Source organism: Chiloscyllium punctatum, chromosome 10 (genome assembly GCF_047496795.1).
Source record: "Chiloscyllium punctatum isolate Juve2018m chromosome 10, sChiPun1.3, whole genome shotgun sequence".
NCBI lineage: Eukaryota > Metazoa > Chordata > Chondrichthyes > Orectolobiformes > Hemiscylliidae > Chiloscyllium > Chiloscyllium punctatum.
Genome location: NC_092748.1, coordinates 83499019 through 83525295, shown reverse-complemented (window position 1 = coordinate 83525295; position 26277 = coordinate 83499019). Strand labels below are relative to the sequence as shown.

Here is a 26277-nt window from a genome sequence, read left to right as displayed (position 1 = left end):
CTGACTATGATGCTGATGATACCAAAATTGGTGGTGTAGTAGACATTGTAGTGCATTGATGAAGAGCTTATGCTTGAAATGTCGACTCTCGTGCTTCTCGGATGCTGTATGACCAGCTGTGCTTTTCCAGCACCACACTCTTCGACTGATCTCCAGTATCTGCAATCCTTACTTTCTCATACAGAAGTTGGGAGGTCATGTTGCGTGTGTACAGGACATTGGTTAGGCCACTTTTGGAATACTGCATTTAATTCTGGTCTTCCTGCCATAGGAAAGCTGTGTGAAGCTGAAAGGATTCAGAAAAGATTTACAAGGATGTTGCCAGGGTTAGAGGGTCTGAGCTATAGGGAGAGGCTGAATAGGCTGCGACTGTTTTCTCTGGAGTGTCAGAGGCTGAGGGGTGACCTTATAGAGGTTTAGAAAATCAGCAGCATGGATAGAGTGAATAGTCACAGGATAGGTGAGTCCAAACTAGAGAGCATAGGTGTAAGGTGTGACGACCCTGCTCCGTTGACAAGGTTATTCTATCCTTGATATTTTTTTCCCTCAGGGTTGTAAATGTACAAAACCTCTGATATATCTGGTCTGGATGGGTTTTAGGGCCAATTTGATTTGAGCTAACAAATACTGCCTCAGGAAAAAGGCTTTCAAGTTAAAATAAAACTTGTACATTGAAAGGGGAGTGGCCAGTTATCTCAGCTCAGCTTTTCTCTGATTTGTTTTGGTTTTAGCAGTCTGGCTGTTTCGAGCTGCTGATGAAAACACATGGAAGAAGTTGTTCCATGCTGCATCTCTCTCCTGGAAGACACTGTGTTTGATTTTATCTTTTTTATGCAAAGGGAGTGTTTATGGGGATGTTGCAAAAATTTGAAATGGCATCATTAAGTTGCAATAGAGTCAGGATTTTTAAATAGTTATTCTATATTCTGTTCTCTTTAGTTTGTATTTCATTCGATAATCTTGCAAATAAATTCTGTTTTGTTTAAAACTAAGTCATTGGGTGAGCTGCATCACTGTTGCCGGTGCCACGTGACAGAGAGGCAAAGAATAGGGAGAGAGTGCAGTTGAACACATGGCTGCAAGGATGGTGTAGGAGGGAGGGCTTCAGATATTTGGACAATTGGACTGCATTCTGGGGAAGGTGGGACCTGTATAAACAGGACGGGTTGCACCTGAACCAGAAGGGCACCAATATCCTGGGGGGTAGGTTTGCTAGCACTCTTCGGGGGGGTTTAAACTAATTTGGCAGGGGGATGGGATCCGGACTTGTAGTCCAGCAAGTAAGCTAGCTGTGTGTCAGGATGTCCAAGACTGTAGGGAGGCTGTGGAGAAGGTAGCACTGACAGGGACTACTTGCGGACACAGAGATGGGCTCAAGTGCGTATACTTCAATGCAAGGAGTATCAGAAATAAGGTGGGTGAACTTAAGGCGTGGATCGGTACCTGGGACTACGATGTTGTGGCCATCACGGAAACATGGATAGATGAGGGACAGGAATGGCTGTTGGAGGTTCCTGGTTACAGATGTTTCAGTAAGATTAGGGAGGGTGGTAAAAAAGGAGGGGGGGTGGCATTGCTAATTAGAAATGGTATAACGGCTGCAGAAAGGAAGTTTGAGGGGGATCTGCCTCTGGAGGTAGTATGGGCTGAAGTCAGAAATAGGAAAGGTGCAGTCACCTTGTTGGGTGTTTATTATAGGCCCCCCAATAGCAGCAGAGATGTGGAGAAACAGATTGGGAAACAGATTTTGGAAAGGTGCAGAAGCCACAGGGTCGTAGTCATGGGCGACTTCAACTTCCCAAATATTGATTGGAAGCTCTTTAGATCAAGTAGATTGGATGGGACGGTGTTTGTGCAGTGTGTCCAGGAAGCTTTTCTAACGCAGTATGTAGATTGTCCAACCAGAGAGGAGGCCATATTGGATTTGGTACTCGGTAATGAACCGGGACAAGTGGTGGGCTTATTAGTGGGTGAACATTTTGGTGATGGCGACCACAATTCTGTGACTTTCACCTTGGTTATGGAGAGAGATAGGTGCGCACAACAAGGAAGTTTTTACAATTGGGGGAAGGGAAATTACGATGCTGTAAGACAGGATTTGAGGAGCATACGTTGGGAGCATAGGCTGTCAGGGAAGGATGTGGTGGAAATGTGGAACTTTTTCAAGGAGCAGATACGACGTGTCCTTGATATGTATGTACCGATCAGGCAGGAAAGAAATGGTCGTGTGAGGGAGCCTTGGTTGACGAGGGAGGTTGAATGTCTAGTAAAGAGGAAGAAGGAGGCTTACATAAGGTTGAGGAAACAAGGTTCAGACAGAGCAGTGGAGGGATACAGGATAGCCAGAAGGGACCTGAAGAAAGGGATTAGGAGAGCTAAGAGAGGGCATGAAAAATCCCTGGCGGATAGGATCAAGGATAACCCCAAGGCCTTTTATGCGTATGTGAGAAACCTGAGAATGACGAGAACGAGGGTAGGTCCGATCAAGGACAGTGGTGGGAGACTGTGTATTGAGTCGGAAGAGATAGGAGAGGTCTTGAACAAGTACTTCTCTTCAGTATTTACGAACGAGAGGGACCGTATTGTTGAAGAGGAGAGTGTGAAACGGACTGATAAGCTAGAAGAGATACCTGTTAGGAAGGAAGATGTGTTGGACATTTTGAACAACTTGAGGATAGACAAGTCCCCCGGGCCTGACGGGATATATCCTAGGATTATGTGGGAAGCAAGAGAGGAAATTGCAGTACCGTTGGCAATGATCTTCTCGTCTTCACTGGCAACTGGGGTGGTACCAGGGGACTGGAGAGTAGCGAATGTTGTGCCCCTGTTCAAAAAAGGGAATAGGGATAACCCCGGGAATTACAGGCCAGTTAGTCTTACTTCGGTGGTAGGCAAAGTAATGGAAAGGGTACTGAGGGATAGGATTTACGAGTATCTGGAAAGACACTGCTTGATTAGGGACAGCCAGCACGGATTTGTGAAGGGTAGGTCTTGCCTTACAAGTCTTATTGAATTCTTCGAGGAGGTGACCAAGCATGTGGATGAGGGTAGAGCAGTGGATGTAGTGTACATGGATTTTAGTAAGGCATTTGATAAGGTTCCCCATGGTAGGCTTATGCGGAAAGTCAGGAGGCATGGGATAGAGGGAAATTTGGCCAATTGGATAGAAAACTGGCTAACCGGTCGAAGTCAGAGAGTGGTGGTAGATGGTAAATATTCAGCATGGAGTCCAGTTACAAGTGGAGTTCCGCAGGGATCAGTTCTGGGTCCTCTGCTGTTTGTAATTTTTATTAATGACTTAGATGAGGGAGTCGAAGGGTGGGTCAGTAAATTTGCAGATGATACAAAGATAGGTGGAGTTGTGGACAGTGAGGAGGGCTGTTGTCGGCTGCAGAAGGACTTAGATATGATGCAGAGCTGGGCTGAGGAGTGGCAGATGGAGTTCAACCCTGCCAAGTGTGAGGTTGTCCATTTTGGAAGAACAAATAAGAATGCGGAATACAGGGTTAATGGTAGGGTTCTTGGTCAGGTGGAGGAACAGAGGGATCTTGGGGTCTATGTACATAGATCTTTGAAGGTTGCCACTCAGGTGGATAGAGTTTGTAAGAAGGCCTATGGAGTATTATCGTTCATTAGCAGAGGGATTGAATTCAAGAGTCGTGAAGTGATGTTGCAGCTGTACAGGACTTTGGTTAGGCCACATTTGGAGTACTGTGTGCAGTTCTGGTCGCCTCACTTTAGGAAAGATGTGGAAGCTTTGGAGAGGGTGCAGAGAAGATTTACCAGGATGTTGCCTGGAATGGAGAGTAGGTCGTACGAGGATAGGTTGAGAGTTCTCGGCCTTTTCTCGTTGGAATGGCGAAGGATGAGGGGTGACTTGATAGAGGTTTATAAGATGATCAGTGGAATAGATAGAGTAGACAATCAGAAACTTTTTCCCCGGGTACAACAGAGTGTTACAAGGGGACATAAATTTAAGGTGAAGGGTGGAAGGTAAAGGGGAGATGTCAGGGGTGGGTTCTTTACCCAGAGAGTGGTGGGGGCATGGAATGCGCTGCCCGTGGGAGTGGTAGAGTCAGATTCATTGGTGACCTTTAAGCGGCATTTGGATAGATACATGGATGGGTGCTTAATCTAGGATAGAAGTTCGGCACAACATCGTGGGCCGAAGGGCCTGTTCTGTGCTGTATTGTTCTATGTTCTATGTTCTATGTTCTATGTTCTAGGAATATCCACTCTCCACTAGCAACATTGGGGTCCAGACTACTTTCCTGAAATGTTTTGAGAGGGTCTGGCTTGGTCCATAATAAAGGTGAGAGGGAAAAGATTTGAAAGGGATCTAAGGGGCAACATTTTCATAGAGGTTTATGTGTGTATGGAATGAACTGCTAAAGGAGATGGTAGAGGCTGATGCAATTACATTTGACCGAGTATGGCATCAAGGAGCCCAAGCAAAAATGGAGTAAATGGGAATCGGGGGCAAACACTCTTCTGGTTAGAGTCATATCTGGCACAAAGGAAAATGGTTGTGGAGGGTCAGTCATCTCAGCTCCAGGACATCTCTGTAGGAGTCCCTCAGGATAGTGTCTTAGGACCAACAATTTTCAGCTGCTTCATCAATGACTTTCCCTCCGTCATAAGGGTTAAAAGTGGGGATGTTTGCCTTTGATTGCACAGTGTCCAGCGCCATTTGCGACTCCTCAGATACTGAAGCAGTCTGTGCTCAAATGCAACAAGTGTGGCACGGTGGCTCAGTGGTTAGCACTGCTGCCTCACAGTGCCAGCCTCAGGCAACTGTCTGTGTGGAGTTTGCACATTCTCCCCTTTTCTGTGTGGGTTTCCTCTGGGTGCTCTGGTTTCCTCCCACAATCCAAAGATGTGCAGGTTAGGTGAATTGGCCATGCTAAATTGCCCAGTGTTAGGTGCATTAGTCAGGGGTATATGTGGGGAATGGGTCTGGGTGGGTTACTCTTCGGAGAGTTGGTATGGACTTGTTGGGCCAAAGGGCCTATTTCCATTCTGTAGTTAATCTTAAACATAGAACGTTACAGTCCAGTACAGATCCTTCGGCCCTGATGTGCCAACCTGTGAAGTTAACCTGATGCCCATCTAACCTACACCATTCCATTATTATCCATTTGTCCAATGCCCCTAATATTGGCGAGTCTACTATTATTGCAGGCAGGCCATTCCACGTCCCTACCACTCTGAATAAAAAAACTACCTCTGAAATCTGTCCTAAATCTATCACCACTCAACTTAAAGCTATGTCCCCTCGTGTTAGCCTTCATTATCCAAGGAAAAAGGCTCTCACTGTCCACCCCATCTAACCTTCTGATTATCTGATATGTCTCGATTAAAGGTGACCACCTGTTTTGTCACCTTCTCGAATAACTCAATAAAGTTAGTGAGGTTCAACCTACCCTTCACAAAACAGTGTTGACTATCCCTAATCAAATTATTCCTTTCCAGATGATTATCTTTTATAACCTTTTTCAACACCTTTCCCACAACCGAAGTAAGACTCACTGGCCTATAATTACCAGGGTTGTCCCGACTCCCCTTCTTAAACAAGGGAACAATATTTGCTATCCTCCAGTCTTCTGGCACTATTCCTGTCAACAATGATGACATAAAGATCGAAGCCAAAGGCTCTGCAATCTCCTCCCTGACTTCCCAGAGAATCCGTGGATAAATCTCATCCAGCCCCGGGTCTTATCTATTTTCAGATCTTCCAAAATTGCTAAAATCTCCTCTTTGGCAACCTCAAAACCATCTAATCTTGTAGTCTGTATCTCCGTATTCTCACTAACATTGCCCTTTTCCCATGAATACTGATGAAAAGTATTCATTATAATCGCTTCTCCTATGTCCTCAGATTCCACACACAACCTTCCACTACCTTTGATTGGCCCTAATCTTACTCTAGTCATTCTTTTATTCCTGATATACCTTTAGAAGGCCTTAGGGTTTTCCTTGATCCTATTCACCAACAATTTCTCATGTCCCTTCCTGGCTCTTCTTAGCCCTCTCTTGAGATCTTTTCTGGCTAACTTATAACTCTCAAGCCCCTTAACTGAGCCTTCACGCCTCATCCTCACATCAGCCTTCCTGTTCCTCTTGACAAGAGCTTCAACTTCTTTAGTAAACCATGGCTCCCTACTCTCGACAACTACCTCCCTGCCTGATAGGTATATATTTATCAGGGACCTGCAGTAGCTGTTCCTTGAATAACCTCATTTCAAGAGTATCCATCCCCTGCAGTTTCCTTCCCATCCTATGCATCCTAAATCTTGCCTAATCACATCATAATTGCCTTTCCCCCAGTTCTACCTCTTTCCCTGTGGTATAAGACCATAAGACATAGGAGTGGAAGTAAGGCCATTCGGCCCATCGAGTCCACTCCGCCATTCAATCATGGCTGATGCGCATTTCAGCTCCACTTGCCAGCGTTCTCCCCGTAGCCCTTAATTCCTCTAGACAACAAGAACCTATCCCTGCCCATTGCTATTGTAAATATAACCAAATTATGGTTAATATCGCCAAAGTGCTCACTTTCCACCAAATCCAATATGGCAGGGTTCATTCCCCAGTACCAAATCCAATATGGCATTGCCCCTTGTTGGCCTGTGTACATACTGTGTCAGAAAACCATCCTGAACAAACACGGACCAACCTAAAGTACTTGAACTACTGTATTCCCAGTCAATATTGGGGAATTTAAAGCCCCCATAACAACGACCCTGTTACTCTCGCTCCTATCGAGAATCATCTTTGCCACCCTTTCTTCTACATCTCTGGAACAATTCAGAGGCTCATAGAAAATTCCCAACAGGGTGACCTCTCCTTTCCTGTTTCTAACTTCATCCCAAACTACCTCAGTGGATGAATCCTCAATGTTATTTCAGCTGCTGTAGTACTACCCTTGATTAACAATGCCACACCCCTGCCCCTTTTACCATCTTCTGGATTAGAGTGGTGCTGGAAAAGCACAGCAGTTCAGACAGCATCCAAGAAGCAGGAAAATTTTCCTGCTCCTTGGATGCTGTCTGAACTGCTATGCTTTTCCAGCACCACTCTAATCCAGAATCTGGTCTCCAGCATCTGCAGTCATTGTTTTTACCTTTTACCATCTTCTCTGTTCTTGCTAAAACATCTAAATCCCAGAATCTGCAATAACCATTTCTGTCCCTCCTTTCGCCATGTCTCTGAAATGGCCAAAACATTCAAATCCCAGGAACCAACTCATGCTGCAAGTTCATCCACCTTATTCCAGATGCTCCTTTCATTGAAGTACACACATTTCAAACCAACATCCTGATTGCCGGTGCCCTCTCACGTCCTTGTAAACCTCTCCCTGACCTCAGTACCCTCATCCTTCTGTAAAATGGAACTACATTCCCATAAACAGCTCCAATTATCCAAGAATCCAAAACACTCCCTCCTGCATCAGCCCTACAGCCACGTGTTCAGCTCTGCTCTCCACTCTCTCCTCACTTCACTAGCACGTGGTATGGGCAACAAACTAGAAATAACAACTCTGATGGTTCTAGCTCTAAGCTTCCACCCTAGCTCCCTGAATTTCCGCCTTAGATCCCCACCTTTCTTCCTACCTGTGTCGTTGGTGCCTATGTGGACCATGACTTAGGGCTGCTCCCCCTCCACTTCAAGGATCCTGAAAACACAATCAGAGACATCACGAACCCTGGCACCTGGGAGGCAACACACCAATTCTGAGTCTCTCTTGTTCCCACAAAACCTCCTATCTGTCTCCCTAACTACGGAGTCCCCAAGATTCAAGTTCGGTCCTCTTCCTCCTTCCCGTCTGAACCACAGGGACAGACTCTGCGCCAGAGACCTGTGCCCCATTGCTTACCCCTCAGTTGTACCCCCCAACAGTATCCAAAACAGCATACTTGTTGTTGAGGGGAACCACCATAGGAGACCCCTGCACTGCCTGCCAGTTCCCTTTCCTAGCCCTGACGGTAACCCACCGACCTTCTTATTTGGCTATGAAGTAACTACCTCAATGTAACTTCTCTCAATAACCCCCTCTGCCTCCTGAATGATCCGAAGTTCATCCAGCTCCAGCTCCTGTTCCGTAACATGGTTCTCAAAGAGCTGGAGTTGGGTGGACCCCTACCTTCCACATACTGCAGAAGGAACATTCAACTGCCCTAACCTCCATTCCTGCTATTCTAAATTTCCAAACAGACTGCTGAGAAAAAAACACAAAAGAAAACACTTGCCACCTTACCAACCGACGCACTGAAATTGTTTTTGGTGAGAGGAGGAGGATGAGTGGACTATCCAAGTAGTGTTTCGGGTAAAGCAACCACCTAAATATGTGACCTCATGACCTCTCCAACTGCATTCAGGAACTGAAATAAAACTGGAACTAAAAGAAAATTTTAAATGTATACTCATGTATCCCAACAGGCTCCCCTGCTCCCTGGAGACTTCATGACCTCTCCAACTGTGACCAGGAGCTGAAGTAAAACCAGAACTAAAAGAAATTTAAACCGTATACGAACACATCCTGACAAGCTCTGCTACTCCCTGGAAATCTTGTGACCTCTCCAACTGCGTCTAGGAACTCTTGGAAACCTTGTGACCTCTCTGACTGCATCTAGGATCTCTGGTAGTCAGTGTGGGGAATGAGCACATGACTTTGTTCTGCCTTTCGCACATTCCAAACATCAACCTGAATTATCAACATCTTTCATTCACCAGCACTCTTACATCCCTCCCCCCTCCCCAACTATAGAAGAAATGTTGCCCCCTCCACACTTGATTATGTACACTTGATATGGTCAGTTGCTTCCTCTCCCTCTTCATGGATGCTGTCTGACCCACTGTGATCTCCAGCATTTGTTGTTTTCAGTACAGATTTCAGCATCTGCAATAATTTGCTCCTACAGATCTCTGATCCTCTGGCTCACACTTCGTTAACTGACCTTCCTACTGTCAACTCTTCATGATCGCTTCCCTCATGCCACCTGTCTCATCTCAAGGATTAGGAAGAAGGAAGCAGTAAGTGAAGAGTAGTAGAGAAGAAAAGGCATATTTCTGAACTTAAAACATTCATTTCAAATTGCAAATATGGGAATTTAAGAATATTTTTAAATCTTAATTTTTTTAATAGATTCATAGGACCTGTTCTAACTATACATTTACTTGATGTAATATGAAAATCTGATCTGCTTAACATCGTTTCATTTAATGTTGCACTTGTCAGAAGAGCAACTATAAAATTAAACAAAGTACTATGAAAGTAGTCAGCAAAAATGACTGGATTTATGCTATAATGTGGGGGTGGGATCCAGGAAGATAGTGAGGAAAGAGATCAATCTGAGACTGGTACAGTTGAGAACAGAAGAGAGTCAAACAGTCAGGACAGGCAGGGACAAGGTAGGACTAATAAATTAAACTGCATTTATTTCAATGCAAGGGGCCTAACGGGAAGACAGATGAACTCAGAGAAATAAGAAAGGGATGATCACCTTATTGGGATTGTATTATAAGCCCCCTAATAGTCAGAGGAAAATTGAGAAACAAACTTGTAACGAGATCTCAGCTATCTGTAAGAATAACAGGGTGGTTATGGTAGGGGATTTTAACTTTCCAAACATAGACTGGGTCTGCCATAGTGTTAAGAGTTTAGATGGAGAGGAATTTGTTAAGTGCGTACAAGAAAACTTTCTGATTCAGTATGTGGATGTACCTACTAGAGAAGGTGCAAAACTAGACCTACTCTTGGGAAACAAGGCAGGGCAGGTGACTGAAGTGTCAGTGGGGGAGCACTTTGGGGCCAGCAACCATAATTCTATTAGATTAGTGATGGAAAAGGACAAACCAGATCTAAAAGTTGAAGTTCTAAATTGGAGAAAGGCCAATTTTGACAGCATTAGGCAAGAACTTTCAAAAGCTGATTGGGGGCATTGATTGTTCGCAGGTCAAGGGATGGCTGGAAAATGGGAAGCCCTCAGGAATGACATAACAAGAATCCAGAGAAAGTATATTCCTGTTAGGGTGAAAGGAAAGGCTGGTAGGTATAGGGAATGCTGGATGACTAAAGAAATTGAGGGTTTGGTTAAGAAAAAGAAGGAAGCATATGTAAGGTATAGACAGGATAGATCTAGAGAAGTGATTGCTGGGCCTCTTGCTGAGATATCATCGATAGTCACAGGTGAAGTGCAAAAAAACTGAAGGTTGGCTAACGTGGTGCCACTGTTTAAGAAGGGTGGTCAGGACAAGCCAGGAACTGTAGACCAGTTAGCCTGACGTCAGTGGTGGGCAAATTGTTGGAGGGACAGGATGTACATGCATTTGGAAAGTCAAGAACTGATTAGGGATAAGAGAAAGTGAGGACTGCAGATGCTGGAGATCAGAGCTGAAAAATGTGTTGCTGGAAAAGCGCAACAGGTCAGGCAGCATCCAAGGAGCAGGAGAATCGATGTTTTGGGCATAAGCCCTTCTTCAGGAATCTGAAGCGTTGGAGGCTGAGGGGTGACTTTATAGAGGTTTACAAAATCATGAGGGGCATGGATAGGATAAATAGACAAATATGTTTCCTTGGGGTTAGGGAGTCCAGAACTAGAGGACATAGGTTTAGGGTGAGAGAGGAAAGATATAAAAGAGACTTAAGGGGCAACTTTTTCCTGCAGAGGGTGGTACATATGTGGAATGAGCTGCCAGAGGAAGTGGTGGAGGCTGGTACAATTGCAACATTTAAAAGGCATTTGGATAGATATATGAATAGCAAGGGTTTGGAGGGATATGGGCCGGGTACTGAAATGTGGGACTAGATTGAGTTGGGATATCTGGTTGGCATGGACGGGTTGGACCGAAGGGTTGTCTCCATGCTGTGCATCTCCATGACTCTAATGTTGGACTGAGGTGGGAAGTTAAAAATCACACACCAGGTTATGGTCCAACAAATTTCTTTGGAAGTACAAACTTTCAGAGTGCTGCTAGTGGAGCAGGATCATAGAACATATATAACTGATGCAATTTATTTTAAAAATCCTAGATTACTGTTAAGTCTTTTAGAATGGATTGCAGGTTTCGACTATTTAATATGCAAATCCCAGAACATCTTTCAAGTGACAAGCTCCGAAAGCTTGTACTTCCAAATAAACCTGTTGAACTATAACCTAGTGTGTGATTTTTAATTCTGGAAGCTCTTTAAATGCAACAAGCACCTGAATTAAACTGAGTTTGTCTCCAAACGTCCATGCTCGGTGTATAACAAGACGTTTGGAAATAAAATCAACCATGATGCGAATCACTAAGAGGTACCCAACTGGAGTCGGTGAAAGTGGGCAAATACCGCGGAAATACCTGATGCACTGCTTATTTTGCTCAGCCCAAACACGGACACGCTGAGCATTGAACGAATACCCATGGCCCCTCCTCCGAGGGGCAGGCGACCTCACAGACGGGCAGGCCATGTGGTCGGAGAAGAGGCTGGCTGATTGGCCCTTCCCGGCCACGTGATCTGGAGTGGCGCGAAATTGCGGCCGCGAGGACCTCACCGCGCGCGGAGACGGTTGTTAATTCTCCCGTTTGATTGTGAGGGCCATTCCTTTCTTCCGAAATGGATCTGGCGGAGACCGCGTTAGGAGCTGCCGGGCAGCAGGTGAAGGATGAGCTGGCGGAGAAATGCCAGAAACTGTTCCAGGATTTCTTAGAGGAGTAAGTGGAGTTAGCGGTAACTTCTAAGTATCGGGGGGTGGGGAGATCAATCCCGAACTTTGTCTGTCAGTGGCCGTAGACTGTCTTCAGTCCGGGCATGTCGCCCCGGCCTTGGGGTGGGTTGGTGTCTGAACCTCGAGCAGCACTCACTCCGCGACGTGATTTTTGTTTTAGTCAGCCCGGGCCCGCGGTAGACGGCAACGGTACAGTCCGCAGCGGCACAGTGAGCAAAAAACTGCTCGCTCCAGCTGCACCTGATTATCCCCCCTCAACAGCACTGAGTTATACAGCCCATTGTATCTTTTTCTTGTTCTTTGCCCCCGACAAAAATCCGATACAGCTATATCAACCTTTCCCGCCTCGTTGATCTTTACTGAAGTTTTCAGAAGTCTCCTAGATCTCTCTCATTCGGTTGCATGTACAACCTGTAGAGGGCGCAAAGAGCGCGCATGCGCGAGTACTCAAAACAGCCCCTGTCACTCGCTTACATCTCAGGTGGTGGATTAGTGGTGCTGGAAGAGCACAGCAGTTCAGGCAGCATCCAACGAGCAGCGAAATCAACGTTTCGGGCAAAAGCCCTTCATCAGGAATAAAGGCAGTGAGCCTGCAGCATGGAGAGATAAGCTAGAGGAGGGTGGGGAGAGAGTAGCATAGAGTACAATGGGTGAGTGGGGGAGGAGATGAAGGTGATAGGTCAAAGAGAAGAGGGTGGAGTGGATAGGTGGAAAAGAAGATAGGCAGGTCGGACAAGTCAAGGAGACAGTAAGTGAGCTGGAAGTTTGAAACTAGGATGAGGTGGGGGAAGGGGAAATGAGGAAGCTGTTGAAGTCCACATTGATGCCCTGGGGTTGAAGTGTTCCGAGGCGGAAGATGAGGCGTTCTTCCTCCAGGCGTCTGGTGGTGAGGGAGCGGCGGTGAAGGAGGCCCAGGACCTCCATGTCCTCGGCAGAGTGGGAGGGGGAGTTGAAATGTTGGGCCACGGGGCGGTTTGGTTGATTGGTGCGGGTGTCTCGGAGATGTTGCCTAAAGCGCTCTGCTAGGAGGCGCCCAGTCTCCCCAATGTAGAGGAGACCACATCGGGAGCAACGGATACAATAAATGATATTGGTGGATGTGCAGGTGAAACTTTGATGGATGTGGAAGGCTCCTTTAGGGCCTTGGATAGAGGTGAGGGAGGAGGTGTGGGCACAGGTTTTACAGTTCCTGCGGTGGCAGGGGAAAGTGCCAGAATGGGAGGGTGGGTCGTAGGGGTGTGTGGACCTGACCAGGTAGTCACGGAGGGAACGGTCTTTGCGGAAGGCGGAAAGGGGTGGGGAGGGAAATATATCCCTGGTGGTGGGGTCTTTTTGGAGGTGGCGGAAATATCGGTGGATGATTTGGTTGATGCGAAGGTTTGTAGGGTGGAAGGTGAGCACCAGGGGCGTTCTGTCCTTGTTACGGTTGGAGGGGTGGGGTCTGAGGGCGGAGGTGCGGGATGTGGACGAGATGCGTTGGAGGGCATCTTTAACCACATGGGAAGGGAAATTGCGGTCTCTAAAGAAGGAGGCCATCTGGTGTGTCCTATGGTGGAACTGGTCCTCCTGGGAGCAGATACGGCGGAGGCGGAGAAATTGGGAATACGGGATGGCATTTTTGCAAGAGATAGGGTGGGAAGAGATGTAATCCAGGTAGCTATGGGAGTCAGTGGGTTTGTAAAAAATGTCAGTGTCAAGTCGGTCGTCACTAATGGAGATGGAGAGGTCCAGGAAGGGGAGCGAGGTGTCAGAGATGGTCCAGGTAAATTTAAGGTCAGGGTGGAATGTGTTGGTGAAGTTGATGAATTGCTCAACCTCCTCGCGGGAGCACGAAGTGGCGCCAATGCAGTCATCAATGTAGCGGAGGAAGAGGTGGGGAGTGGTGCTGGTGTAATTACGGAAGATCAACTGTTCTACATAGCCAACAAAGAGACAGGCATAGCTGGGGCCCATACGTGTGCCCATGGCTACGCCTTTGGTCTGGAGGAAGTGGGAGGATTCAAAGGAGAAATTGTTAAGTGTGAGGACCAGTTCGGCCAAACGAATGAGAGTGTCAGTGGAAGGGTACTGTTGGGGACGTTTGGAGAGGAAAAAACGGAGGGCTTGGAGGCCCTGGTCATGGTGGATGGAGGTGTAGAGGGATTGGATATCCATGGTGAAGATAAGGCGTTGGGGGCCGGGGAAACGGAAGTCTTGGAGGAGGTGGAGGGCGTGGGTGGTGTCTCGAACGTATGTGGGGAGTTCCTGGACTAGGGGGGATAGGACAGTGTCGAGGTAGGTAGAGATGAGTTCAGTGGGGCAGGAGCATGCTGAGACAATGGGTCGGCCAGGGTGGTCAGGCTTGTGGATTTTGGGAAGGAGGTAGAACCGGGCAGTGCGGGGTTCCCGGACTATGAGGTTGGAAGCTGTGGGTGGGAGATCTCCTGAGGTGATGAGGTTCTGTATGGTCTGGGAGATGATGGTTTGGTGATGGGGGGTGGGGTCATGGTCGAGGGAGCAGTAGGAAGAGGTGTCCTCGAGTTGGCGTTTGGCTTCAGCGGTGTAGAGGCCAGTGCGCCAGACTACCACTGCGCCCCCTTTATCCGCTGGCTTGATGGTGAGGTAGGGATTGGAGGGCTGCGCGTTGTGAGGGTGAGAGGTTGGAGTGGGGGAGGGGGGACGACAGGTTGAGGCGGTTAATGTCCCGGCAGCAGTTGGAAATGAAGAGGTCGAGGGCAGGTAATAGGCCAGCGCGGGGTGTCCAGGTGGATGCAGTGTGTTGGAGGTGGGCGAAGGGGTCCTCGGAAGGTGGGCGGGAGTCCTGATTGTGAAAGTAAGCTTGGAGGCGGAGGCGACGGAAGAATTGTTCAATGTCACGTCGTGTATTAAATTCATTGATGCGTGGACGGAGGGGGATGAAGGTGAGTCCTTTGCTGAGGACTGATCGTTCGTCCTCAGTGAGTGGGAGGGATGGTGAAAACTCGGCAGGGCCGGGAGCTGGGATCTGGTGTGGGTGTGGAGCTGGGAGTGGGATCGGAGCCAGTACCTGGAGTGGGTGTGATGGTGGGGGGAATGGGGGTGGAGGCATGAGCTGGGGTGATGTTGCCCTCGGGGTTCTGGGGTGTGGGGATAGTGACAGTGGGGTCTGTGGGGGGCGTGTCAGCAGAATGCAGGTGAGTGGCGCTGGTGGAGGCGGAAGTGGTGGTGATCATGGCAGTAGGGGTGGCGGGAGTCACTGAGCGTGTGGCATCAGCGATGATGTGAGGGCCGGAAGTGGCTGTGGGAGTGGTAGCTGCGTCAGCCGCATGGCTAATGGCGTTTCCGAGGCCAGGGGAATCTTCTGGAATGTTTGAGGAGCGCTGGTTATGGAGGTGGGTGGATAAAAGTTTGTTGTACTTACAGTTTTTGATGTTTGAGATGGAATTGAAATACTGTTTGTTGAGAGTATGAATTCTCCTGAGGATGTAGGACAGAGTGGGTCCTTTGCAATTCTGAGAGAGTGTGGCCCTCAGCTGAGGCAGGGCTGACTGTAGAGAGGTTAGGTGCCGGCGCATTGCTGCAAGCGTGGAGCGGAGGATCTTGAAGGAGAACTGTTGCTGGTGTTTTTGAATCTGTAGTCTGTACTGTTTGTCCTGTTCGGGTCCGAACTCTGTTGGTTTAAAGGTGGTCTGGAGTCCGTGTGGGATGAGTTGGTTACGGAGGCAGGCACTGAGGAAGCAAATGTGGCTGTGGTACCGAGTTTGTTTCACAACATGGTTGAAGAGCTTCAGAGCAGAGGAAATGACCTGGGAGTTGCAGTGGGAGAGGGACTCCCTGAGATTCTTGTAGAGAGAGGAGGAAAACTTCTGTAAAACCTGTGCCCACACCTCCTCCCTCACCTCTATCCAAGGCCCTAAAGGAGCCTTCCACATCCATCAAAGTTTCACCTGCACATCCACCAATATCATTTATTGTATCCGTTGCTCCCGATGTGGTCTCCTCTACATTGGGGAGACTGGGCGCCTCCTAGCAGAGCGCTTTAGGCAACATCTCCGAGACACCCGCACCAATCAACCAAACCGCCCCGTGGCCCAACATTTCAACTCCCCCTCCCACTCTGCCGAGGACATGGAGGTCCTGGGCCTCCTTCACCGCCGCTCCCTCACCACCAGACGCCTGGAGGAAGAACGCCTCATCTTCCGCCTCGGAACACTTCAACCCCAGGGCATCAATGTGGACTTCAACAGCTTCCTCATTTCCCCTTCCCCCACCTCATCCTAGTTTCAAACTTCCAGCTCACTTACTGTCTCCTTGACTTGTCCGACCTGCCTATCTTCTTTTCCACCTACCCACTCCACCCTCTTCTCTTTGACCTATCACCTTCATCTCCTCCCCCACTCACCCATTGTACTCTATGCTACTCTCTCCCCACCCCCACCCTCCTCTAGCTTATCTCTCCATGCTGCAGGCTCACTGCCTGTATTCCTGATGAAGGGCTTTTGCCCGAAACGTTGATTTCGCTGCTCGTTGGATGCTGCCTGAACTGCTGTGCTCTTCCAGCACCACTAATCCAGTATTTGATTTTCAGCATCTGCAGTCATTGTTTTTACCTTACATCTCAGGTGTACTATAATGTCTGTTTAGAACATATCAGGATGCTGTCTGAACTGCTGTGCTCTTCCAGCAACACTAATCCAGTATTTGCTTTCCAGCATCTGCAGTCATTGTTTTTACCTCATATCAAATATACTTTCCTGATGAAGGGCTTTTGCCCGAAACGTCGATTTCGAAGCTACTTGGATGCTGCCTGAACTGCTGTGCTCTTCCAGCACCACTAATCCAGAATCTGGTTTCCAGCATCTGCAGTCATTGTTTTTACCTCATATCAAATATACACTAACCAGAAGTTCTGTGCAATGTTGGACTCTATTGCCGCCTATCTGTCTTCTGCCATTACATTGCCCAGGGAGCCAGGAGGCTGTGCCTAAGGGTGCTGCTGCACCTGTTTATGTCACCCAGTGACTCACCTTGACCAGTTCCAGGTACATAGCAACTATTTTTGGGCACCGGGTTACAATGCGGTTGGAGCACTGCCCTGTAGGTACCCACAGGATAGTAAAATGCCATGTTTTCTTCTTGTGATCAACCAGTAGAAAATAGAGCAAGCTCCTACTTGGTGTCAGATGTGCATCAACAGGTTATGAAACAAGCACAGATTACTGAAATTGAGATCTGAAATAAAAACAGAAATTACTGGAGAAACTCTGCAGCTTCTGCGGGAAAGTAGAGTTAATGTTTTGAGTCTGGTGGCTCTTCATGAAAACTTCTGATCAACATTTCTGATAAGGAGTCACCGGGCTCTAATGTTAACTCTGTTTGCCCACTGGTGCCGCCAAATCTACTGAGTTCCTCCAGCAATTTCTGTTTTTGTTTCAGAGAATGCAGAAGCAACTCAGCAGCTCTGGCAGCATCTATGCAGAGATGAAGTGTTACTGTTTCAAATACAGAAAGCTGCACAAAAATGTAAACAAAAATTCAGTTCTGAAGATACTGGACTCGAAACGTATGTTTTTCTATTCATGTGTGCTGTCAATCCTGCTCAGTTGCTTCAGTATTGCTTTTTTTCAGATTTCCAGTATCGGCAGTATTTTACTTTTATGTTTTGGTGCATACACATACTTGCTACAGATTCGTGGTTAGCTGCATCGCAGACTGCATATGCACAGTGGCCATTTTCGAGTTACGAATAATCATTCAATTTAAATTTTGTTGTAATAGTGTTGAAGTAAGCTTCTTGGGAATCCTTTTTGGCATGTGCATACAATTTCTGGTTTGTTTTGACTTTCCCTCTCATTGGATCCCTGTTAGTAAATTCAGGTCAATGTTTAATAAAAATTATACCGTTAGACTCCAAGTCAAGATTGTAAAACTTCATTAGAATGCATGTAAACAAACGTATCTCCAGTCTCTCAAATAAAGCCCTGCAAATCACTATCTCTTTCCCTTGATGCTCATATTTGAAAATTCAACATATTCATTGTTTGTTTCTTAAAACTTAAGGTTATTAAGATTATTCCTAGGCTACATTGTAGCTTTGTTCAGTGGCCAGAATGCATCAGTTCAAGTTGATATTAGGGTTTAAACACACTTTTTAGTAAGATGTATGTAACAAGGAAGACAGAAGCCAAAGTGAACTTTGGCCTTTAGAGAATGGAGCTCCTGAGATGAAGAATGAGAGGTTGTTGTTGAAGGAAAAAATTTTGACGGTATTAGGCAAGAACTTTCAAAAGTTGATTGTTCACAGGTAAAGGGACGGCTGGAAAATGGGAAGCCTTCTGAAATGAGATAACTAGAATTCAGAGAAAGTGTATTCCTGTCAGGGTGAAAGGGAAGGCTGGTAGGTATAGGGAATGCTGGATGACTAAAGAAATTGAGGGTTTGGTTGAGGAAAAAAAGGAAGCATATGTCAGGTATCAGCAGGATAGATCGAGTGAATCCTTAGAAGAGTATAAAGAAAGTAGGAGTGTACTTTAGAAGGAAATCAGGAGGGCAAAACAGGGACATGAGATAGCTTTGGCAAATAGAATTAAGGAGAATCCAAAGGGTTTTTACAAATATACTAAGGACAAAAGGGTAACTAGGGAGAGAATAGGGCCCCTCAAAGATCAGCAAGGCGGCCTTTGTACGGAGCCACAGAAAATGGGGGGGATACTAAATGAATATTTTGCATCAGTATTTACTGTGTAAAAGGATATGGAAGATATAGACTGTAGGGAAATAGATGGTGACAGCTTGCAAAATGTCCAGACTACAGAGGAGGAAGTGCTGGATGTCTTGAAAAGGTGGATAAATCCCCAGGACCTGATCAGGTGTACCTGAGAACTCTGTGGGAAACTAGAGAAGTGATTGCTGGGCCTCTTGCTGAGATATTTGTATCATCGATAGTCACAGGTGAGGTGCCGGAAGACTGGAGGTTGCCAAATGTGGTGCCACTGTTTAAGAAGGGTGGTAAAGACAAGCCAGGGAACTATAGACCAGTTAGCCTGACCTCGGTGGTGGGCGAGTTGTTGGAGGGAATCCTGAGGGACAGGATGTACATGTATTTGGAAAGGCAAGGATTGATTCGGGATAGTCAACATGGCTTTGTGCGTGGGAAATCATGTCTCTCAAACTTGATTGAGTTTTTTGAAAAAGTAACACAGACGATTGAGGGCGGAGCAGTGGATGTGATCTATATGGACTTCAGTAAAGCATTCAACAAGGTTTCCCTTGGGAGGCTGATTAGCAAGGTTAGATCTCCTGGAATACAGGGAAAACTAGCCATTTGGGTACAGAAAGAACTGGCTCAAAGGTAGAAGACAGAGGGTGGTGGTGGAGGGTTGTTTTTCAGACTGGAGGCCTGTGACCAGTGGGAGTGCCACAAGGATCAGTGCTGGGCCCTCTACTTTTTGTCATTCACATAAATGATTTGGATGCGAGCATAAGAGGTACAATTAGTAAGTTTGCAGATGACACCAAAATTGGAGGTGTAGTGGACAGCGAAGAGGCTTACCTCAGATTACAACAGGGTCTTGACCAGATGGGCCAATGGGCTGAGAAGTGGCAGATGGTGTTTAATTCAGATAAATGTGAGGTGCTGCATTTTGGGAAAGCAAATCTTAGCAGGACTTATACACTAACTGTTAAGGTCCTAGGGAGTGTTGTCAAACAAAGAGACCTTGGAGTGCAGGTTCATAGCTCCTTGAAAGTGGAGTCGCAGGTAGACAGGATAATGAAGAAGGTGTTTGGTATGCTTTCCTTTATTGGTCAGAGTATTGAGTACAGGAGTTGGGAGGTCATGATGCGGCTGTACAGGACATTGGTTAGGCCACTGTTGGAATATTGCATGCAATTCTGGTCTCCTTCCTATCGGAAAGATGTTGTAAAACTTGAAAGGGTTCAGAAAAGATTTACAAGGATGTTGCCAGGGTTGGAGGATCTGAGCTACAGGGAGAGGCTGAAAAGGCTGGGTCTGCTTTCCCTGGAGCATCAGAGGCTGAGGGGTGACCTTTATAGAGGTTTACAAAATTGAGGGGCCTGGATAGGATAAATAGGCCAAGTCTTTTCCCTGGGGTCGGGGAGTCCAGAACTAGAGAGCATAGGTTTAGGGTGAGAGGAGAAAGATATAAAAGAGACCTATGGGGCAACTTTTTCACGCAGAGAGTGGTACGTGTATGGAATGAGCTGCCAGAGAAAGTGGTGGAGGCTGGTACAATTGCAACATTTAAAAGGCATTTGGATGGGTATGTGAACAGGAATAGTTTGGAGTGGTATGGACTGCGTGCTGGCTGGTGGGACTAGATTGGGTTGGGATATCTGGTCGGCATGGACGGGTTGGACTGAAGGGTCTGTTTCCATGCTGTACATCTCCATGACTCTATGGACTCAAAACTTTTACCCATATCATCAAAATCTACAGAAAGCTGCAATATTGCCCCACTGAAGATTGAGGAGAAAGTGAGGACTGCAGATGCTGGAGATCAGAGCTGAAAATGTGTTGCTGGAAAAGCGCAGCAGGTCAGGCAGCATCCAAGGAACAGGAGAATCGACATTTCGGGCATAAGCCCTTCTTCAGGAATGAGGAAAGTGTGTCTAGCAGGCTAAGATAAAAGGTAGGGGGGAGAGGCGTTGGAAATGCAATAGGTGGAAGGAGGTCAAGGTGAGGGTGATAGGCCGGAGTGGGGTGGGGGCGGAGATGTCAGGAAGAAGATTGCAGGTTAGGAAGGCAGTGCTGAGTTCTAGGAATTTGACTGAGACAAGGTGGGATGAGGGGAAATGAGGAAACTGGAGAAATCTGAGTTCATCCCTTGTGGTTGGAGGGTTCCTAGGCAGAAGATGAGGCGCTCTTCCTCCAACCGTCGTGTTGCTATGGTCTGGCAATGGAGGAATCCAAGGACCTGCATGTCCTTGGTGGAGTGGGAGGGGGAGTTGAAGTGTTGAGCTATGGGGTGGTTGGGTTGGTTGGTCTGGGTGTCCCAGAGGTGTTCTCTGAAATGTTCCGCAAGTAGGCGGCCTGTCTCCCCAATATAGAGGAGGCCACATCGGGTGCAGCGGATGCAATAGATGATGTGGTGTGGAGGTGCAGGTGAATTTGTGGCGGATATGGAAAGATCTCTTGGGGCCTTGGAGGAAAGTAAGGGGAGAGGTGTGGACGCAAGTTTTGCATTTCTTGTGGTTGCAGGGGAAAGTGCCGGGAGTGGAGGTTGGGTTGGTGGGGGGTGTGGACCTGATGAGGGAGTCACAGAGGGCGTGGTCTTTTCGGAATGCTGATAGGGGACGGAAGGGAAATATATCCCTGGTGGTGGGGTCCGTTTGGAGTCCGTGGCGGAAATGACGGCGGCTGATACGCTGTACATGAAGGTTGGTGGGGTGATAGGTGAGGACCAGTGGGGGAGGAGGTGTAGTCTGGGTAGCTATAGAAGTCGGTCGGTTTATAGTAAATGTCGGTGTTGATTCGGTCGCCTGAGATAGAAATGGAAAGGTCTAGGAAGGGGAGGGAGGAGTCTGAGACGGTCCAGGTGAATTTGAGGTCGGGGTGGAAGGTGTTGGTAAAGTGGATGAACTGTTCAACCTCCTCGTGGGAGCACGAGGCAGTGCCGATACAGTCATCGATGTAGCGGAGGAAAAGGTGGGGGGGTGGTGCCAGTGTAGCTGCGGAAGATGGACTGTTCCGCATATCCTACGAAGAGGATAGATGGTCCTCTGGCTCTCAACTACATGGAGTCCACCAGAAGTTTATCATTGCAAGGATTGACCTGTCAGCTGTAAAAATTCCCAAAAGCTGACTAATTCCATTTCGAGGAGATGTTGCATAGGCCAAGAGCGCAGGAAGGCAAGATCTTTCATACTGAGAAAGAGAAATATCAACTAACTGAACAGCAGCAGAAAGATCAGAAGAGTGTTAAAAATCAACTGCTGTCCATTTTTTTAAAAAAAACTGCAGCTCTGTGGCTACCTCCACTCCATGTTCTCTGTCTGAGGGAGTTTACCCACGAAATTGATCTTTTGATCTTTTTGTAAAGTGAGATACTTTTTGAGATTGGGATTTTGACATTTAAAAAAGGGAAAAGAGGAAATGGCAGATTGAATAATTACTTTGCACCACTGTTCATGGTAGAAGACATTATTTAATTATGAAATGTCATTAATCAAATGGCAAAGGGAGGGAGAAGAAATACATACAGTAATTATCATTAGAGAAAAGTACAAGCAAAGGAAAATATTGAGACTAAAAACCAATCGATGGGACAGGTATTGAAAGAACTAGCCTCAGCTCCAAGAGAATTGGAAAACTGCCATATTCAAAAAGAGAAGGAAGACAAAATATCTAGAACTGGGCCCTATCGCTTCACATATATTGATTATTGAAAGGCTTTGGGATGCTCTGAAGTGATGAAAGACACTGTTCTTTGCAGTTTCGTAGAGTGTAATATGATATGTTCTCATTGACACTGTTCAATGCGTTGCTTCCACTGGCAGCTATCTGTCTCTGAGCTAGAAAATGTAGAATCAGTTCTAAAGGATATATAAGAGTAGAGCATTTAGAAATGTATGAAATAATCAAGCAAAGTCAGGATGGTTTCATTAAGGGGAAATTGTGCACCTAATAGATGGCATTGTTGGGATAAAGAGGAATATTCACACTGCCGTCCTGTAACTTGGATCCATCATAATTATTAACAATAAATGTGGATGACTTAGATGAGAGAATGTCTGGGAGGAAGCTTGATTATGTTTAAAACAGCTAGGTTTAAGACAAAATATCTGCAGCAGAATTTATGTTGTACATATTACTTGATTGGAAAATGGAGGGTGTTTGTTGAGTAATGGGGGGGATGCTACGAGGGAGTAAAAGACTGTGCACGTGTAGAAAACCAACATGAAAAAGTGTTTAAGGTATGGGTAGATAGAGAAAGTTAGGTTTTTAGGGGTTTTGTGAAACAAGAGGTTCAGCTGAGTATGACTCACATCAGATAAGAACTTGCTGGAGGTAAAGGTAATGAGTTTAAAAGTCATTCATTATGTAGAGCCATTTAACAAGATAAAGAAGCATTCAGTGTGTGAAGTCAGTTAACGAGGTGAAATGTATTCATTTTGTGAAGCCAGTTTACAAGGTTAAGAATATTCATTGTGGAACAGCAGATGGCTTAATCTTTACTATTGACACTCGCTGATTGTAATGGTCACCCAATAAATATATATATTGCTTTATCTGGATGCTTCTCCCTGTAAAATTATTGTATAATTCATGAAGAAACTGCTATTCGAGAGAGAAGACCGAGAACTCATGTCTCTGTGTACGTGGGCGATCGTTCTCTCTCCCTCCAGGGCCCGGAATAAAGATGAAGGAGATAAATCTATACTGTGTCTCTCGGTATTTTGCTTCGACTGAAGTCAGAGTGGGACAGCACATGTGCGATCACGCTCTCTCCTTCCAGGGACCAGAATAAAGATGAAGGAGGTAAAACTATACTGTCTCTGAGCACTTGCTTTGACTGATATTGTTGTCCCGTTTCCCTATCCTCATAACAGATGCAAGATTCTAGAAAGAACAGGAGCTGACCACTAAGATGGGCGGCACGGTGACACAGTGTTTAGCACTGCTGCCTCACAGCGCCAGAGACCTGGCTTCACTTCCTGCCTCAGGCGACTCTCTGTGTGGAGTTTGCACATTCTCCCCGTGTCTGCGTGGGTTTCCTCCCACAGCCCAAAAATGTGCAAGTTAGGTGAATTGGCCATGCTAGATTGCCCATGGTGTTAGATGAAGGGGTAAATTTAAGGGAATGGGTCTGGGTGGGTTACGCTTCGGCGGGTCAATGTGGACTTGTTGGGTCGAAGGGCCTGTTTCCACACTGTAAGTAACCTAATCTAATCTGTAAGTAATCTAATCAAGATGGCAGTCACTCCAGTGTTTGAGTTAGGTGATTGGAGGAGAGTAAAGGTACTAAGAGTGAGTATAGAATTGGGAGAATACAAGCCCTGGCCAAGTTGGGGCAGTGCAGACAGTTGGAAGCAGTAGAAATTGACTGACTGTAGGTACAATATTCAGTGTTTGACCAATTAGGTTTAAAAATGACTTTTCCTGGTGGCCTCTTACGTGCCTCGTTGCACAAACTTCAGATTCAACAGTTCTCGGACACAACAAGAGTATTAAAGCTGCATTTTGCAAATGTCAGAAAATAGGTGGTGAAGGTGGCAAACAGTCTGCAGTAAGATTTGGGCAGGTTAAGTGAATGGGCAAAAATCTTGGCTGCTGAAATATAATGTGGGACAATATGAGATGCATTGAGGCAGGAAGCATAGAATTGTATGCTATTTAACTAGAATTAAGTCTGCAGAATGCTACTGCAGCAAAAGGATTTGGGAGACTTTGTTTTTTTTTGTGATTTTTGCACATAGTTTAGAGTAATGAGGCAGGTAAATGGTGTTAACAATTTTTGAGAAGCTTTGTAGCTCCGGTTGATGATAACTATATAAGTTAGCTAACTGAGCTTGAAGATTTGTTTTCAGACGTTTCATCACCATAATAAGTAACATCATCAGTGAGTTTCTCGTGAAGTGCTGGTGCTATATCCCGTTTCTCTTATTATAGGTCTTGGTTTCTTCTGGTGGGTGATGTCATTTCCAGTTCTTTTTTTCAAGGGAAGGAAGATAGGGTCTAAATAGATGTGTTTATTGATGGAGTTCCGGTTAGAATGCCATGCCTGTAAGAATTCTCATGCATGTCTTTGTTTCGCCTGTCTGAGGATATATGTGTTGTCCCAGTCAGTGGTGTCCTTCTTTGTCTGTGTATAGAAACTAGTGATATTGGATTGTGTCTTTTGGTGGCTAGTTAGTGTTTATATATCCTGGTGGCAAATTCCCTCATAGTTTGTCTGATGTAGTGGGGTTTTTTTTACAGTTCTTGCAAGGTATCTTGTAAATTAATGGATCCTTTAGGTTCATTTAGATGCTCTTTAAGTGTGGTAGTAGGTTTGTGAGCTACCATGGTGCCAATGGGTCTGAGTAGTCTGGGAGTCATTTCTGATATGTCTTTGATGTAAGGTAATGTGGCTGTTGTTTTTGGTTGCGTTGTGTCTGCTTGTTTGGGTTTATTTCAGCGGATTGTGTTTGAGTACCCATTTTTCCTGAAAATGTTGGAAAGGTATTTCTGTTCTGCTTTTTCTTTAGTTTTTGGATGCTGCAGTGTGATGTAGCTTGTTGAAGTAATATTTTGATGCAGCTCCGTTTGCAAAACTGGAAAACAAAACACTGCATTGGACAAACTACCATGAATCTTGCCACCCGAATACATGAACATCAGTTGGCCACCAAAAGACACAATCCATTATCACTAGACCTATAAGTAGAGAAGCGGGACATAGCACCAGCGCTTCACCAGAGACTCTCATTGATGATGATACCTAGTATGGTGACGAAATGTCTGAAAACAAACCTTTAAGCTCAGTGAGCTATCTTCCATACTTAGGTAAATGGTGTGTTGGCCTTCGATAAAAGTCATTGAAAAGTATAATACTTTTCATTGAAATGGACAAATAGGGAACAAACACAAAATTCTGGAGAAACTCAGCAAGCCTGTATACATCGACGAAGAGAGAAACAGTTAACATTTCAAGTCTGATATGACTGTTCAGAATGTCAGGCATGACCTGGTACTAAACTGTTTTAATGAGTCAAACCAGACTCAAAATGTTAACTTTCTCTGTTTGCAGATGCTACCAGAATGGAGCTTCTCCAGCACTTCCGTTTGTTTCAGATTTCTAGCATCCACAGTATTTTTATAAAATTTGAAAGTCTGCTAAAAGTATACAAGATTCTAGTTTGACTGCATCATCTTAAATACCTTGAATAGTTTTGGTCCCATTAATTAAGGAAAGATATACTGGCATTGAAGGCATTCCAGAGATGGTTCACCAAGTTGATCCTAAATTTGGAAGGATTTTCTTAGAAGAAAGGGTTGAGTAATTTGTGTTTCTTTTATTGGAATTTAGAAGAATGAGAGGCATCTGAAAAACGAAATTCATAAGGAGCTTGATAGGGTAGATGTGGAGAGGTTGTTTCTCTTTGTGGGAAAGTAGTTTGTCATATTAGCCATGGATCCCATTGATTGGTGGAACAGAACCATTGGACTGGCCTACTTCTGCTTCTCTGTCTCATAATCTAACATTGTGTACCCCATTCAGACTATCCAAGCAAAAATATTAATCTCATTTAGTGTACATGTACTGTATGTTCAAAGTACATTAGGGCAGAGGGATCTGGGTGTCTGTGCACGAATTGCAGACATGGATGTGCAGGTGCCGCATATAATAAGGATGACAAATGGAATCCTGACATTTATTACAAAAGGACTGGGTTAGAAATGTAAAGAAATATTGTTACAATTGTAAGAAGACGTTAGTGAGACCAGATCTGGAATATTGTCCTGTTTTGCTGTCCTGACTTGAGGAAGGATGTGATGACACTAGAGGCAGTTCACAGGAGGTTTGCAAGATTGATTCCAGGGATGAAAGGCCTATTGTACGAGGAGCAGTTGAATAGCTTGGGTTTGCACTCGCTGGCGTTCGGG

The 26277-nt window shown here is 45.9% G+C and overlaps 1 protein-coding gene across 1 annotated transcript in view; it reads left to right on the top strand.

Annotated features, from left to right (window-relative positions):
- The first annotated feature begins 11497 nt into the window (after positions 1-11497).
- Positions 11498-26277, top strand: part of mcm6 (minichromosome maintenance complex component 6) — a 34295-nt gene continuing 19515 nt past the window's right edge. Inside the window, exon 1 of the mRNA XM_072579694.1 lies at positions 11498-11697. Coding sequence (XP_072435795.1) covers positions 11600-11697 — 98 coding nt within the window. The 5' untranslated portion in view covers positions 11498-11599. The remainder of the gene's footprint in view (positions 11698-26277) is intronic.